This window comes from Caloenas nicobarica, chromosome 13 (genome assembly GCF_036013445.1).
Source record: "Caloenas nicobarica isolate bCalNic1 chromosome 13, bCalNic1.hap1, whole genome shotgun sequence".
Classification (NCBI taxonomy): Eukaryota; Metazoa; Chordata; class Aves; order Columbiformes; family Columbidae; genus Caloenas; species Caloenas nicobarica.
The window spans coordinates 4,168,694-4,185,257 of NC_088257.1; the positions used below are offsets into that span (position 1 = coordinate 4,168,694).

The 16,564-nt window shown below is 47.1% G+C and overlaps 1 protein-coding gene across 1 annotated transcript; it reads right to left on the reverse strand.

The window, feature by feature from the left end:
* Positions 1-30: 30 nt before the first annotated feature.
* FAF2 (Fas associated factor family member 2) lies at positions 31-16,560 on the reverse strand. The gene is made up of 11 exons (XM_065644423.1): positions 15,896-16,560; positions 8,559-8,627; positions 7,989-8,123; positions 7,202-7,278; positions 5,911-6,049; positions 4,461-4,546; positions 4,291-4,382; positions 2,711-2,888; positions 1,624-1,795; positions 1,272-1,415; positions 31-802 (listed from the first exon to the last, which is right to left on the reverse strand). The coding sequence occupies exons 1-11, from the start codon at positions 15,956-15,958 to the stop codon at positions 620-622; spliced, it is 1,338 nt and encodes a 445-aa protein (XP_065500495.1). The 5' UTR covers positions 15,959-16,560; the 3' UTR covers positions 31-619.
* Between the last annotated feature and the right edge of the window lie 4 nt (positions 16,561-16,564).

The window sequence follows — 16,564 nt, forward strand, 5'->3', positions numbered from 1 at the left end:
AAAGCATTGGCACAGACATGCTAGAGGCAGAGTTTATTACACTACGCAGGCTAAGAACCCTGGGCAAGACCCCACACAGGTAAGAATTGAACCAGCTCTTTATCAAAAAGTTAATACTATAGTCAACCCCATTCTCCTTTGGTCATTACAAAGCAAGAGAAATATTAAAAGAAAGGTATTTATACACAGAGGGAAGCTGAAAAGATTCTGTCCAGCCCTTCCCCCCCACCCCATTCCCAGCACATTCAGGTCTTCTGGCTGTCAGGAGCAGCAGAGTATCAAATCTTCACCAGTTGTCAGGTTGTTGGGGTTTTATTGTTATTGTTGTCAATAAAAGCAATAATTACCAAGAGCTGCCATTCCTGCTCCTCTCCCAGGAGGGCGGAGGGGGCAACACCAGGTCCCCTCCCTCTCTGCCATCCCAGTGTAGGGGATGGCCGTGTACACGGGGGTGCAAGGACGTGCACACACTTCCTCTCGCCAGTGCACACACGCAGCACAGCTGGCACAGGCGATGTGGTCTCTGATCCCTCGTTTGTATGCAGTCTTTTTAAAAAAAATATTGTATTATAATAATAATATGAACTTCTCTTTCCATTTTGTATCTTCTGGAAAAGTGTCAATCGTCCGTGAGGTCCTGCACAAAGAGGACTTCCGTGTGGCTGAGTCCGGCCTCCTGCAGCGTGGGGGGGTTGGGCCACTCCTCTGTAGGGAGGCAGGGCAGGACGCGGCGGGGGAAGTTGGCCTCAATCTGGAACTTCTCAGGGCTTTCTTTCAAGGAGAACAAGAAGTCATGGATCACCTGGGAAAGAAGTACAGAAATAACTGCCAGCTGGGGGAGCAATGACACAGCCAGATCGCACCCCTGGCATCTCACAGGGTAGAAGTTTACCAAATTCACACCATTGCTGCACTATAGACACGAGATGTTTTCTTAGCATGCATGAAACAGGACTTGTCACCTTGGGAGTCCAAACACTGTTTCTGGCTCTTCCTACACCATTATTTAATAGGCAGCAACAAGAGTCTCAGCTTCTCAGGAAAAGAAAAAAGTTTTTTTTTCATTTTTTTCTCTAATTTCCCTTTTCTAAGCTGGTGGGACCAGGTCCCAAGACACACTCTCCTTACCCAGGAACAGCGCTGCTTACTAAGGATCTCGGCAAGGTCACCATTTGGCAAAGTCAAATGGAACCAAAACTTTACTGAGCCACCTGGAGAATCTTTGACCCTCCTTCACACTGGGAAGCCCATCAGCTCTGCTCCAAGCTCACCGTCAATGACTGTGTGAAGTGGAATCGCCGCTCCACTCTGGAATCGTTAGGCAGCTTGAAAATTATCTTAACGCTCTCTGGGTCATCGGGATGTGGTTCGGGAGGAAGGCATTCGGATTTTCGCTCCTTCTCCTCCTGCAGCGTCTGCAAAGCAAGGAGGGAGCAGGAGCAATGAGCAGGCACTGAACCGACCTTTATGCTTGTCCCTTGCAGCACAGCTGCTCCAGGAGGCTTGGAGGACACTCAAGTCCTGAACAATACAAGCAGTTCCAACCTGACAAGACAATCCTACTGCAGGCACCGCTCCTACATCCAACAGGGTACAGCAGCCTCTCCAGCAGTTTGCTCTCACCTGTCGCCGCCTCTCCTCTGCTAGTTTTTGCTGCTCCACTTCCTCCTCCTTCTTCTTCTTCCTCTCCCGTTCCTCCTTCTTCTTGCGCTCCTTTTCCTGGTCTGCACGCAAGGATGCCAGATATGCCTCGTCCTGCTGCTGCCTCAGGACTTGGGTTTGGTTCCTCTCTTCCCTGCAAACATGAGCAGGGAGCGGTCAGGACTAGCAGGCCCTAAAGTGAAGGCACAGGAGGCTGACAGCAGACCTGAGGGTGCAGGTACAGCCTCAAACTCACAGGAGCACATGCATCAGGTAACACCTCATTTAGAGTACCACAAGCTCCTAAAAGGCAAGCCATGTCTTCACAATCCCCAGGACACAAACTGTTTCCCTAGGTTGAGTGGAAATGAACTGAACACAAAAGATTTGTCACCCACTGCAGCTTGACAGGGTGGACAGACAGCACATGAAACTGAAGAGTCTCAAGTGGGCACCGCTCATCTCCTTCAGGTAATTCCTTGCACATTTCAGAAACCAGCAGCAAAATGTTTTACTGGGTCCCCCACAGAGACTGTGGGGCAGAGGAGTGGTAAGCAGAAGACCAGAAGTTGGCATTCTACTTTGGACACAGCCTGCGAGTCCCTACAGAGCTACCAGGGACTGGAGCTCGTGCTCTTGAGGCACTAACAGCAACGCCATCAGAATTCAGGACAGCCAGCCCAGGCAGCACCACTCACCTACCGACTGGCTGCAGATGGCAGCTCTGCCTGCAACACCTTTGCTCCCACTTGGCTCCCACTGGCTGTTGTCCAAGCTTTACCTGCCAAGCTCCAGTACACTACAGGCGTGCAACTGCGGAAAACCGTAGAGTGCTCACACCCACCTTTTAGTAGTGGGCCTGTATGGGCAACCCATCCAGCTCCCTGACCAGACAGCAGCCTGAATTTGTGGACTGGTGATCCCGCTGGGAAGAGAAGCCCGTGGGCTGTGCTACAGAAGGGGAGATGCTGACCCCCCTGCCTACACAGGGTGTCTGGAGGAAGGAAGCGGGCAGAGCAGAACCTGCCTCCACAAGGTCTGCATTACTGCAGCTCAGCTCTATTCATACCTTTCCAGGCGTTCAGACACCAGGTATGTCTGGTTAGCATCCATGATGAACATCAGTTGATTAATGAGGTCATCAGCCTGGATGAGGCCTTCTAGCCGGCCAACTACTGTCATTCTGCGATCCTTCAGCATAATCACAGCCAGGAATGGGTACGTGTTTTCTCGCAGAGCCTGGGAGACTGGGAAACAGGCACAAACATCACAACTGCCTCATCCAGAAAGGTCAGCAAGGAGGACTGCGCAAACACTTTCCATCACCAAGGGCCTAGGAAAGAACCTTCCACAGCCACTGTCTCTTCCAAGGCAGAAAAGGCCTCAGGCTCCATTTTGTCAAACTAAACCCTATAAATTAACAAAGGAATGAGGTGGTTTGGAGCATAGAGACTGAGGGGGAAAAAAAGCTTTCAAGTAACCAGAAAGGTTCTTGAATTCAAGCAGGAAGTAAATTGCTCTAAATGTCCATTCAGAATGGGACAAAAAGCCCCAGGTTTAAACTATAGGAAGAGAAGCACAGGTTAAGCACAGGGAAACACTTGCTAATATTAAGGATGGCCAGACTTCGGAAGATGTTGTTATAGGGAAGATGGCAGAGTGTTATCCTGGACATTTCAGGACAAAATGAGGTTGTTTGTACCAGAGGCAGGGAATGGAGCAGACTAGGGGCTTTTAAATTACTATTCAACTACGACTGCTGACCACCTCCATGCCACACAACTTGGGGCCATCATTACCAATGGAGCCTTCCACACTAAATCAGAGCACCCTGTGGATTAAATGAAAGGCCACAATCCCTTCCCAGCTCTGCTTTCTAGGCTGTGACTCCTAAGTATTGCAGCAATGAAACAGTAATAAGTAAAATAGCATCTCCTTAGAAAGCCATTCTTTCAGGGTGTTGATAGCTAACAGCTGAACTATGAAGCCAGGAACGATCCAGATTTAGTACTGGAACTCCTCACCTCTCCTGCCATGAAACAAGCAAGCTCAGAAGAGACACAGGAGGCATGAACAGAACTTTTGAGAAAAGCCTCCATTTGCAGCAAAACCCTACAAAATGCTGGCAGGCCAGGTATCAACAGCTCTGGAAAGACAGTACTTAAAAGGATCTCAATGTGGACTTTCGAGGAGAAGGAGAGACTGGGTGTGGAAAGAAGATGACTGTCTCAGAAAGGGAAAGAATGCACATAAGTCACTCCCAGCCTCAGGCATAATACAAACTAGTGTTAAGGGCACAGCTAGATACCTGTTTCTGCACTCAGTTTAGTTCCCAGCACACACTCCCCAACTCCTGCAAACAAGGCACTGAAAGCAGCTTGAATGCCCACAGCAAAGACACCTAAACTAGGACTTCCCAGACACATATGGAACAGTGCAAGTTAAGAACAGAAGGTATTTCCCCAGCATCCAAACAGGCCCTCTGAGATATCACATGGAAATAAGCATGTAATTTCCCAATGCAATCCTGAAATCTTATCTGCTTGCACAAAAACCACCAGCATGTTTCAAACACAAATTTGTCAAAAAGCATTTTGTTTGTTCCAGAGACAGAAGGGAAAAACTAAAGGCTGGGAGGGACACACTCACCTCTGTATCCCTCTGGTTTATTGGTTGAACAAGCCCAGAAGAGCATTCTAGTGTTTATGAGGGTGATTACCTCAGGTACACACAGTGTATTTCTAGGGGACAGAGAAAAGATCATGTGAATGAAGCTGCATTTAAAGCACAGGTACCGTTTGGAAAACTCTCCTACCTACCGGCAGAATTCATCTGTGTCTTGGTGGTCATCTCCATGAAGATAAACCAACAGGAAGCGCAGCTCCCGCTTGGCATCGTTCAGTGCCTTGGCATAAAAGCAGAGGAGGTAAAGTTACAGGGTCTCTCGGCAAGGGGAAAGCACCACGCACAAGACTCCTATGAGGCAGCTCAGCAACATTTACCCAGGGCCACTACTCTGCTCCTAGCATCGTTTTAGTGAAGCAGCACTGGAGGATAAACCTGTCAGATTTTCTGACTAAATCCTCATTTAAGGGACTACAGTGGTGTTTGTTCAACACTCTTTTCAGGATGTTGCTTCGGAGAACAGTGAACCCCACGTGAGACCAGGCAGGCAACTGTGTGGATCGACACCCCCACCGCCCAGCAGACCCGGCTGGTAGCGGAGAACCCTCCTTCATCCCTCAGACCCACAGCAGCCAGGGCTGAGCTTTCCACTCCAGCCTCTACAGGACACAATCTTCAGACTACATCAAATGAAAACACTACAAAAAGATAACTCAATAATGCTGCCACCCTCCCCTTCCCAACTACAACCCACCCTCCCCCAAAGAAACACACACAAAAAAACCAAATCAACAGAAAATCCCCAAAAGTCAACAACGAAACAACTCCTTGCATCTAGAGTCTCTGGATTCCACCCACCCAAGAACATTTCTTAACAAGACCGCAGAATAAGTGCACAATAGGCTCCCTGTTTTACTGGCACCAGTAGCCCAACCATTCCGTGGTTATTTAAGTTTGGATTCCAGGCAAGACAGAGCCCTGGAAGAGCTGTGGAGGCGGTGAGCTCCATCGCTGCGGAGCAGATACAGACTGCACATTCTTCTCTGGCACTCAGGCAGCAGCGCTGATCCAACTCTCTGCTGAGACGTGCTGCAGGAGGCCCTGCCCTTGGCTAGGCTGACAGAAGCTGCAGAAGCAGCAGTAGCCATCGGAAGGTCCCTCTTTTACAGAGCACCACCAGCCCAGATCTAACATATGGAACTCCCATCTCCCATAATTTCTTCAGGGGCTCCCTCTCTCAATTTTGAGGTCCCACACCAAGTTCTGGAGTTGCATTATAAAACAAGCCCAGGCAGTCAATCCCAATTTGCTGAGCAGAAGGACAGACTCTGGCATGCCACACCAGTTTATAAAAACAAAGGCGGGATTACAAAGAATCACTGTTGGCTACAGAGCCATACAGACGGTCGAGGAACAGTCAGAGCAGCTTTGCTTTCCAACTTTGCAGGCTTGGCATGTCATCAAGCCTGGCAGACATCGGTTTTCGAATACACTTGTTCACTAGCTCTCCATTACCCTCTTACAGAGTTTGGGGACATATGCTGGGCTTTGAGATGAAAGGTGGTTTTGCCATGTAGGCCCTGATACCATCTGGCAAAATTCCAACTCTCCATCACCCCAGGATCACCAACATGTGACACTGACCTGGCTGTAAGTTCCCTGGTAGAAGACAGGGTGTATCCTCCCATATTTTTCCTCAAACACATGAATAAACGAAATAATGTCACCCACTGGGTCAGTGACCCGACTACGAGGATCAGGGCGTATAAAACGCAGAGCAAACCTAGGAAGGAAGCAAAGGACACTGGAAATTCAGTTTACTGACTTTCTGAAGAACAGGTTTTCTTATCCACAAAAAGTCCCTGGCATTCAGAAGGAGGAAAAAAGTCACAGCTGAGACCCTTGAACATTTATAATCGCAGCCTAAACTGCCACCTGCCCCAAACAGATAGCACTGCGACAGAAACCGACCAGTCAAATATCTCATTCCAGGCATCAGCAAGTATCTGAATTCTGTGTGATTAACAGTTTCAACATCCTCTGGAGTATCAGGCATAAGCCACACCAACAGTAGGAGGTTTGAGGAATTTGGTCAAAGTCAGAACGTTAAAAGCCACACAGTTTTGTCCAGATAACTTTGAAAACCGCATTTCTGTTATTCCAAGACTAACAACTCCAGAATGCAAAGAGCTGCAGAAAGAACATTATACTAGGAGTCCAATGAAGAAAGAGCCATTCCTCAGAGGCTGAAAAAAGCTTAGCTGCAAGGCAGATACCAATATTGTTTAAGTTCTATTGATGTGTAGAAGTTAAACTGAACTTTGGAAAAGCCTTAAAGGGAAAAAAAAGTAATACAACAGGGGGAACTTCCAAAACAATGCGGATGGCAGGACTGCTGCATATTTACTACCTTTCGACATTCACTTTTCTCACTATTAATGCTGTAAGGAGGCAAGAAGAACAAGCCCTTCGGAGCAGTAAAAGGAGAAGAGGCAAGAGACACTAAAGGGCAAAAAGCAAAACCCAAACAGTTTGGGTTTTGCCAGGTAACTTACAGGGATTAGGGCAGGTTAACCTGCAGTCCAGCCCAACAGGCCATGACTCTGATCAAGTTGTTTGTCCAAGAATACTGGACACTTGGACAACGTTGTGCCCACTTTGTGTGGCGCTTAAACTGTAAAGCTGCGTGGAATAAGAATTCCAACTAAATATTTCACTTACAGAGCTGCAAGATGCTAGTTTTCTGTGAAATAAGACTTATTTCTTACTAAACAGTGGAGGAATTTTACAAGGCTACAGGGTAAAGCCAGTTGAGCAAATAAATGGAAAATCCACCATTAGAGCTAAAGATCCAAGCAGCAGAGGTCCAGCCAAATCTAAGCTAGAGCATGCCCTGATGCAGTCAATACACGAGTCAGCACAAAAAAGTACTTACCTAAATATATCAAGTAATGTGTAATAGGTAAATCGGAATGGAAGCATTATGAAGTAGTAACCCCATCCTAGTAGGCCCTGCAATTACAAAGAATTAGAACAGACTCTGCCCACAGAACAGGCCTGCTGAAGCAATGTGTTCACCAGCACCACACACATACGGGAATATTGGTGCTCTAACCACGGCAAAAGAGCTCAGCAATATTTCATGGCTTTGGACACAACGCATCAAGTTTAAGTGACTGACATGGTTCGTTCAGAATTCAATGTGATGTGTCTGAAAACCGGCAGTGACTATTCAAGGAGCAATGCTTTTGCTCTGTCCTAATTTTCTTAACTGTACAAAAGGATTAACAGCACTGAGTCTTACAGGTGCTCATGCAAATTTGTTTGTGAAATATTAATGCAAGTAATTGACACTGTATTCAAGTTAACATCCTTTTTTTGGAGGGGGGGGGTGGTCTAAAAAGAAAAAATATCACTCTGCCATAAGGAGGGGACAGTCCTTTGTTCCAACCGAACTTACAAAAAAACTTCACTATTCCTCAGCAACACATTCTATGATACAAATAAGATTGTCTCACACTGTGAATTATCCCATGGAGAAAAATATATCCACAGCAGTCATGGAGGCTGAAGGAATAGCTCTACATTTTGTTTTCAGAAGATAAAATATTTAGAAAGGAGATAACAACATACAAAGAAAACAATTCCTTTCCCTGCTTGCAAGTTGTTTTTCACAAAGAGTCACCAAGAAGCAGGACAAAATTCACTGTAAGATAACTTGCCCTTGGCTGTGGCCTTGAGACAACGTAGCTGTAGATCCTGTGGTCAGCTGTATTGACCTGCAATGGCCGCAATGGAGGAGGATTAAAGACACTTGGGACACCCTCTTGCTCATTCAGTCGGTCCTGTACAGCTGCCTTAGAAACAAGAACGAACAAAGGGAGGTTTCAAACATATAAGGATGGCAGAAAATATATTTTTTATACTTTGGACACTAACAGTAGGTATTATTTCCCCACAGCCCCCAGAGCACTGGGGAAACAACTCATTACAGCCCATAACCCCCAATACTCTTGGCTGTATGGAAAGCCTTCTCCTGGCAGCCTATGCGCACACACTATGGGAAGTTACGCAATGTGCTCCTCAAGTGATTGTTCACAGCCGTAACAACTCTGCTGCGTACTCCTGAAACCAGCTCTCCAGATGGATCAAGACACTGTTATAAAGAGCTACTACTAGTGGTAAATTCTGGGGTTGACAAATTCTCACTGGTAGCCCCACCACTCCCCACAGAGTTACTCTGTTTAATCCAGGTACTTGGAAACTGCTATGGATCTTATTTGCAGGGGTACCTCTATGTTCCAGTTGTGCTGCTCCAGCGTGTGACGACATTGGTCCATGGACTCTATGCCAGTCAAGTCCTAAAGAAGGAGGATAAAAGCAGATGAGTGCCAGGGAAGCGCTGTGTTTTTACTGTTCTCTGCAACACATGAGCACAGTCAGGAGTTAGTACAACATGTTACCACACCACTTTTTTTTTTTAAAAAGTGCTCTGCTCTCAGTTTAAGAGTGGAGCAACCTGAATCAACTCAAATTCACAAACACACAGGAGGCCTCAAACAGGCCTTTGCACCCTTCCAGCATCAGTCAACTCTCAGCAGCACCCAAGGGCTATCACTACAACTGCACCAAGCCTAGACAAGAACCTAACATAATATTGCCCACAAGTTACACTCTAGAAGGACATGCTAGGAAGATGCCCTCAAGTGTCACCTCAAAGCATCTCCTTAAAGGACAGGTGATGCACTTCTGAAAACCCAAGATGACCATTACTTCACCCAGTGCAAGCATAAACAGAGACTAAAACCAAAATGATCACGCACTAACGAAGGTAGCCTTTGCCAGCGTCACAGGGGATTCTGTAGTAAAAAAAAAAAAATCCAGTCCTACTCAGACAGGACCTGAAACAGAAAACACAGTCCAAACACACTGGCAGACTTCACAGCCACTGAGCTCAAGTCAACATTTGGGCAGGTGTATTTTAACCCCACGCCAATCAGAACTTCTCCACAAGAGATCAAACAGTATTTGTTATTATTGGAAGCCACGTCAGCACCTCTTGAATGGAGACAAATCTTTGCTGAACTTCCCTGTCACTGCACCACAAACATCTTTCCCCACGCCACTTACTGTCAGGTGTTTGAACAGATATTTTGGGGCTGAGTATCACGCGTATCACACCTCAGAGACAAAGCACACACTTTCACACTAAAGCATAAAGCCACAAACATGCTGCTGTGACCCTTTTAACAACCATCCTTTGAATCAGCCAGTGAAATATCATCCAGGTGACACCATTAACAATTCTGGTGATTTTGAAGGAAATGACTTTTTTTTTTAATTAAAAGGAGTAAAAAGTTTGTGGTGTTTTTTTTTTAATAACTGTGTGACAGAAAGCCAAAAAACCCCAGTTATACCTTCAGAAACAATTATTTAGCTTGGATACAAGATGGCAGAAGCAATGACAATAACTGTCACAAGCAGTGTAACAAATTCAACATAAAATGTGCTAGTGATAAGGAGACTCTTGAAATACGACAATTTCTCCACCAAGATCATTCTTGACAAGAGAACTCCACAGATTCTTAATGCTTCCTGCTCTCACCTGGTGGATTTCTCTCAACACCTCCTCAGCCCAGAAGGGACACAGGGATCCTTCCCACCTGCTGCTACACACAGTGACAGGAGGAACCTGCTGACCCGCTGAGGTTCTGTGAGCTGAACCACACAAGAGCCTTGTCCCCTACCTGCTGCTTCCACACACGCTTCTCCTGGCACCTGGGGAGATCTCGGCCACAAAGGAGTTTGGCCAAGGGCAGGGAACTCCTGCTCCCTGTGTCTGTCCTACAGAGTGCAGCTCTTCCGCAGGTTGCAGCTGATGATGATTGCAAACAGAGCAGTAACTTGACACAAATCCCTGCGCATGGTTTCCATTACACCTTGCGATCCAATCCATTGCTACCAATCCTTTTTCATTCTGCTGCTCATCTCCCCCATTTCCCACTTCATTTAAAAGCCCCTGAGGCCATCCTGACAAGGTAACCATTTAGGAATGCACTGAATTTTTTTTTTTTACTGGAGAAGGACGGTGTGTCTATGCCGTTCCCCACCCCCATTCATACATTCCACATGCTATTTCCACCCAAGTCACACTGTGGACAAACACCCCATTCAATCTCTGGGCTCAGTTCAAAGTTTTGAGCATTTCTTGGCTTCTTTTTCATGATGTCTCCACAGATTGCTGCCTTCTCCCCATCTTCACTCCACTGTACAGAACCAGACTGTTCAAAGCATTGCTGACATTAACTATGTGATTACAGTTGCTCAGAAAAAAAAAGCACTTCAAGTCACTGCCTGGTGGCATATAAATATCTATTAAAAAGTAAGTCTGCAGCAAGCCTTGCAAGATAGCACTACAGAAGTGAATTTTATAGGAGACATGAAGCTCAGTGAACTTGGCTGTTGCTGCCAGAACACCTTTGTTCATCACTCAGCTTCACCATTGTGTTTTAATTTAACTATCTTTCTTTAAAGATGTGCTTCACTGAGTAAAATTTAGTTTTGTATTCTGACTTTTTTTACTCCAACAGAAGGCCCTTCATTGTCCTTTTAGAAGAACATCTTAAAAGGCACCTGCAATTTACTCAATTATTTGATTTTACAATGGAGTTACATTTTGTGTATTCCAAAGCTTTGAAAGTCTTCTGATCATCATTCCTTAACACCCTGGAAATTCTGCTGGTGTTTGCAAAATTTACAAGACTCAAACTCATTCACATCTTTGTCTCTAAATGTCTGGATTATGGCTCAGCACTAATAACAGTGCTTTGAGACTGAACATTCTCTCCTTTTTGAATTATGCAAAATGCTTGAGCAGTTTTAGGTCAGAAAGCAGCACCAAACAGGCATGCAGAACTATCGACAAGCATTTAATGAGCACTGAATCACTGCAGCATTTGCGAGACCTACCCAGCCCCACAGAGACAGACCACGGGCTGGTCAACATCCCCCTTCCTGACTGCTGTTCCAGCAACAGCCATGCTGCTGGTCACATCTCCGAGTCTTCTATGACAGCGCTTCTCCATGGAGGTGAATCTACTTTTTTCTTAGCATCTTAATACAGTTACTCCCAACACGGAACAGAAGTGACAAAACCACCCCAGCAGCACCGTGCTGAGCGCTCATACCACTCTTCTGATCAATGAAGCTGCAGAATTAAACATGGCAGGAAAAATAAATTGCCTGTGTAAAGGCAGCTTTTAAAACTGGACACCTTTCTGAATGTTACTTTGACCTGCTCCAAGGCAGACACACTGCAGTTCCAGGATGGTCAGGAAGCCACGTAGGGGTTCAGAACAACTTCGCTCGGTGTGAGAACCACAGGAAGGCAGCTCAGCTGTCAGTTCAGACAAGATTTGCTGCTAAACACCAAAACCGTTCATTATCACTCCCAATGACCATTTCTACTGTTATTTCAGCACCTTCTACAGCTACTGCCTCACCTTAGTCACCAAAACAGATGAGAAACCTGAAACATCACATCATTCTACTGCACCAGCTGTAGTATTTCTGGTGAATCTCGCAACTATTCTGCAAACTGGGTTATTCACACACCAGACAAATAAACACGTTCCTGGTATCATTAAGGCTAAGAGAACAAACACCATCTTCAAACCAGTCACTGACTATTAATACTAGTTTCCTACTGACTGCAGTCTCTCAGACTGCCTCAGAGAGCATACATCTTACACAAACATAATAATAGATAAGCTTCGGTCAAAAAAAAATTAATCCCATTAAATTAGCACCCTCAAACCTTCACATGAATGTAGACCCATGCTCAAGACAGTGGATAATATTTAGAAAACAAAATATTCAGTGCTACAAAAGCCAAGAAAATTCAACATTGCCTTCTAAAGCACCACTCAAAGCAGAGCACAGTGCTAAAGCACACCAAAACTACTGTTGGATAGAATTATTTGCATCTCTCACCTTTGAGACTGCTCAGGATGCTAAAATCTTCTCAATACTCAAGTAGCAAAAAGTGCAATTCCACACTTCAAAGGCAGAAAGAAAAGCCCAGAGTAGACAACGGCTGTAAACTGGATTTATGAATTGGTCCCTCTGCAGATACACTCATATGTTGAAATGCAGTGTAAGAGATGCAAATCCACAGGACTGTAACTGGCACTGCTCTTATTCCCGACCCACCACCAAATTCCAGAGAATTATGTTTCCAAGGATAAATAACATCTGACTTCAGGCAGCAAAAGTCTTCACCGAGCGCTTCTCTTTGCATATTACAGCAAATGCCTTCAGGAGGGTTTTGATCAATACACAATACACTGAGCAAGGAAGGGTACCTGGGGTTTCTTGTCTCCTCCATCCTCTTTAAATGAGAGATGTTTTCAGTCCTGGGCACTTTGTTTTCCCCAGTTGAAGTTCAAAATGGTATCATGAGTGCTAACTTCTTCCTTGGCAAATAACACTCCATTACTCCACATCAGCATATTATAACTACGTTAGACATCGGCTCAAGTGTAATGGGCACAGATCAATAACAAGATCCTACAAAAGCTGCTTTGCTGTTTCTTCCATCTCCCAAATGGAATGGTATCGCCACAGCTTTCTTAAGCTGCTCACATCAAGTTTCTCTCTACAGATGTCAAGACAGCAAAGTCTTGACAGATGAAAAATTTAGATGCTTTTATTCATTTACATTAGCCAATGCTTCAGCAGCAAATGGGAGGCTGAAAGCACGCAAGAGTGCTTTGTTGCTTTTATTTCAAGTTTAGCTCAATTACCTCTCCATATTGGTACTAGTATTTTCTTCTATTAACCTGCCACAGCAGGGTTGCAGACAACTCTCTTGTTCCAGCTGTCAGTAGAAAGAGAGCTGCAACTTCCACCATTCTGCCAGCAGAGCTGTTTTTATGAGTGCTACCAAAACACATCAAGCAAACAGCAGTGGAATTAATGGAAAGCATGTATTAAAACTGTAACCCCGACAGCTGGGCCACAAACAGCACTGCAGGCACCCACCTCTCTACCTTGGAAGGAGCAATTTCCAGTAAAAATAGAATAAACAGTGAAGGGTAACAGCGTCTTCACCCAGAGAAGCTGTTTGCTGGGTGAATGGCACTCTACAGCTCAGTGCTTTCCTTCTGGCTCTCCTGTTCACTGCGACACTACCAGGGCCCTTCTGCTCCTGTTCACCTCATCTTTGTCATCCCCATTCCCTTCTTTCCCAGCCCACTCTCCTGCCTCATTCACACTGCAGTGGCACCTTCTGTGGAAGTACAATGCCCTGCACCACAGAGTACTGTACAAATCACTTATGATGGTGCTTCACAACAAAAGTGTAAAGTTACATTTGAAAACATTTAAGCATTCTCTGCAAAGCCAACAGGAATCCCTGAAACATTTACAAGCTAACTGGAGCAGTGTTTTGCAACAACAGCAATGTACAAATGATTTGAATGAGATTTAGCCATCCTTTCCAAACAGCAAATGCTATTTAACAGAGGCCAGCTAAAGCAGGGGTGTCAAACTCATTTTCACTGGGGCCCACATCAGCCTTATGGTTGCCTTCAAAGGAGTAGTTACATTTATACAGTCCTAAAATTACATTCGGCCCTTTGAAGGCAACCACAAAGCTGATGTGGCCCCCAGTGAAAATGAGTTTGACAACCCTGAGCTAAAGGAAACAAAACAAAATGTTTTCCAGGTGGACTGATTTAGACAGATTAACTCTCATTTCAAAGGAACAACCAGGACTGCACACCTGAGCTTCTTTCAGCCAGGTGCAAGGCACCAAAGGACTCACCCGTGAGGTGTGTCAGCAGCCCAGCCCTGGTGAACAGCTAATCCCATACACTTCAGGGGACAGAAGAATGAGAGGATCCTGGTATCAAAGCCTTCTGGACTACAGATCTCACATTGAGCTCTGGACAGTAACTGTTTTCTAATCGAAAATTTTCTCTTCTTTATAGTCTAAGGAGCATTTCCCTCTACTTCAAACGAGGGCTCAACAGGCAGCTGGACTAAAACCTGAATCCCTGAACTTCTGACCCCTCCAGCCCCCGGCCTGCTGCCCATAGCAACACCAGGTAGCACTAGGAAACACAATTCTTTAGTTTCACAGCTGCCCACAGGGTTTTGAAAATAGCAACAGGGACACTGATGAGTGCAGCTGGTCCTATCTGTCCAGATTCTGTAGATTAATAAGTACTACAATGGGAGAACGGGAGCCAGAGGACAGCTTGTGCACATATGTATGTGCAGCACAAGGCAATGGCTTAAACCTCACATACTTACAATGGAAATGGTAGCACTGGGAAAAAAAACTGTTAACATTGCTCTGCCTCCTTTGTCTGTAAGTTAAGATTGGCCAACCAGCCTAATTTGCAGTAAAGATTTAGAGGTGATACCTGTAAAAAAAGTTTCCTCATAGTTACAGTCATGGAGAAACACTGCAGGACATTAATTACTTCAGGGGATTGTTGAATCCTCCTGGCTCAGAGATGAAGGCTTGGCAAGCATCTGTCTGGAACAATGAGGAACACCTGCCATTATCTCAGCTGTAGAAGGCGGTGCTGGATGCCTCTAAAGTCCCTTTAAGCCTTATCATTATACAGTTATATCACACCAAAAAAATGCAAAGCACAATCTTACAGAGATGAATACGAAGCAACAAAATCAGACAAATCACTCTCAAAAGTAATATTGTATTTGTAAAAGAACTCTGCAATCCAAGGACCACCACATGATGCCCTACAATTCAGAAACAAACCCAAGACACCTGAAGACAATTTTCATCAGCCAGCACATTTAATTACTTCTCACTGAGCAGCCCTAAGTATTTCAACTCCACAGCACTGTTTTCTCCCCAATAAACCACATCTACAGTTTGGTGGGGGTTTTTTTTAAGTTATTCAGTTACTGCACAGCCCCAAGGCCCTGGCAAACCAAAGGTTAAGCGACCCAGCCCATGTTACACTGCAGAGAGATTAGATCACTACAGTCCCCAGTGGCCTCCCCCCAGCAGGCATTACTAAACAGTGAGGGTTAGAAACAATTTTCTGAAAAACCACATTCCATAGAAACCCACTGGTTAACCCTCCCAGGACACCAGGAAAGGATCTCCCATTCACCACTAACGACAAAAAAAGGGATTTTTTTTCAGGCTATCTAATTAAAATGGCCGGGACTTACCGAAGAGTTTTTACCCCGTACAGAGGTAATGAGGTTTATTCAGCAGTCACTTCCTGCCTCCCCAATTAGCGATGACAGGCACCATTCCTAATGGAGCGCTCGGGGCACACACAGCAGGGACCGGCCCCTCAGCGAGGCCCCAGCCTCGCACAGGAGCTTCCCTCTCCCCCACCAGAGCCAGGAGCACGGGCCTCTCTCTTCTCACCCCCTACTCAGGCCCGGCCCGACACCCCCTCCCCGCCGAGCCCGCTGCCGGCGAGGCCTGTCCCGGCTCTCAGGGAGCCCCGCGCTCCCCGGCCCGGCGCAGGCCGGCAGGGCCCCAGCGCCGGCGCGACGGGCCAGCCCAGCCCGTTCCGTGCCCGCGCGCCGCCTCCACCGCTCCCGCCGGCCGGCACGGGCCTCCTCGACGCGGCACCTGGAACTGCAGCAGCTTCTCGGTCTGCTCCGCCGTCAGCTCCCGCTCCTCAGGCGCCGCCATTTTGCTGCCGCCTCTGACCCGCCGCTCCGTCACTCTCCGGAACTGACGTCTCCCGCCCGCACTTCCGCCCCGGCTCCGCGGCGCCTCAACGAAGCCAACAGCCGTTTATTGGCCGCGACCGGAAATGCTCGACCACGTTCCGGAGAAAGCCGAAGTGTCCTCGGCCTCTCCGGAAATGCCTGAATCTCATTAACGGCTCGCGTCGCTCTCGGGTGTTCCCGATGGGCGCACGAGGAGCTCCGAAGTGTGCCGAAAGTCGCTCGGGCGTTTCCGGAGCTGGCCAGGGGAGGGGGCTGCCTTTGGCTGTGAGAGCGGGAGGGCAGCCATGGAGGCGCTCGGGAGCCGGTTGGGCTGCGTGTGCCCGGGAGGCTTGTCCGCCACCGGCTGGGTCCCGCCCGGCCACCTCCCGTCCCGCCGGCTCGCCCGGCCACCAGCGGCGGCTCCGCCCAAGATGGCGGCGGCAGCGGGCGCCAGCCAAGATGGTGGCTGTGGGGGGGCCGCCCGCTCCCGCCCCGGAGCTACGCGCGGGGACGGTGCCCCGGGGCCACGGGCCTGCGAGCCCGGAGTGAGGCGGCGGGGCAGCCCCGGTCCCACATGCCCGCGGTG

What these genes read in the sequence shown, in the direction of transcription:
- FAF2 (XM_065644423.1), bottom strand. Translation starts at nt 15,958, where the DNA reads ATGGCGGCGCCTGAGGAGCGGGAGCTGACGGCGGAGCAGACCGAGAAG. An exon ending in AGCACAACTGGAACATAGAG is followed by an intron (nt 8,124 to 8,558) that starts GTACCCCTGCAA and finishes CTTGTTTCTAAG; the next exon opens with GCAGCTGTACAGGACCGACT. An exon ending in GTGTCTGAACGCCTGGAAAG is followed by an intron (nt 1,796 to 2,710) that starts GTATGAATAGAG and finishes TCATGTTTGCAG; the next exon opens with GGAAGAGAGGAACCAAACCC.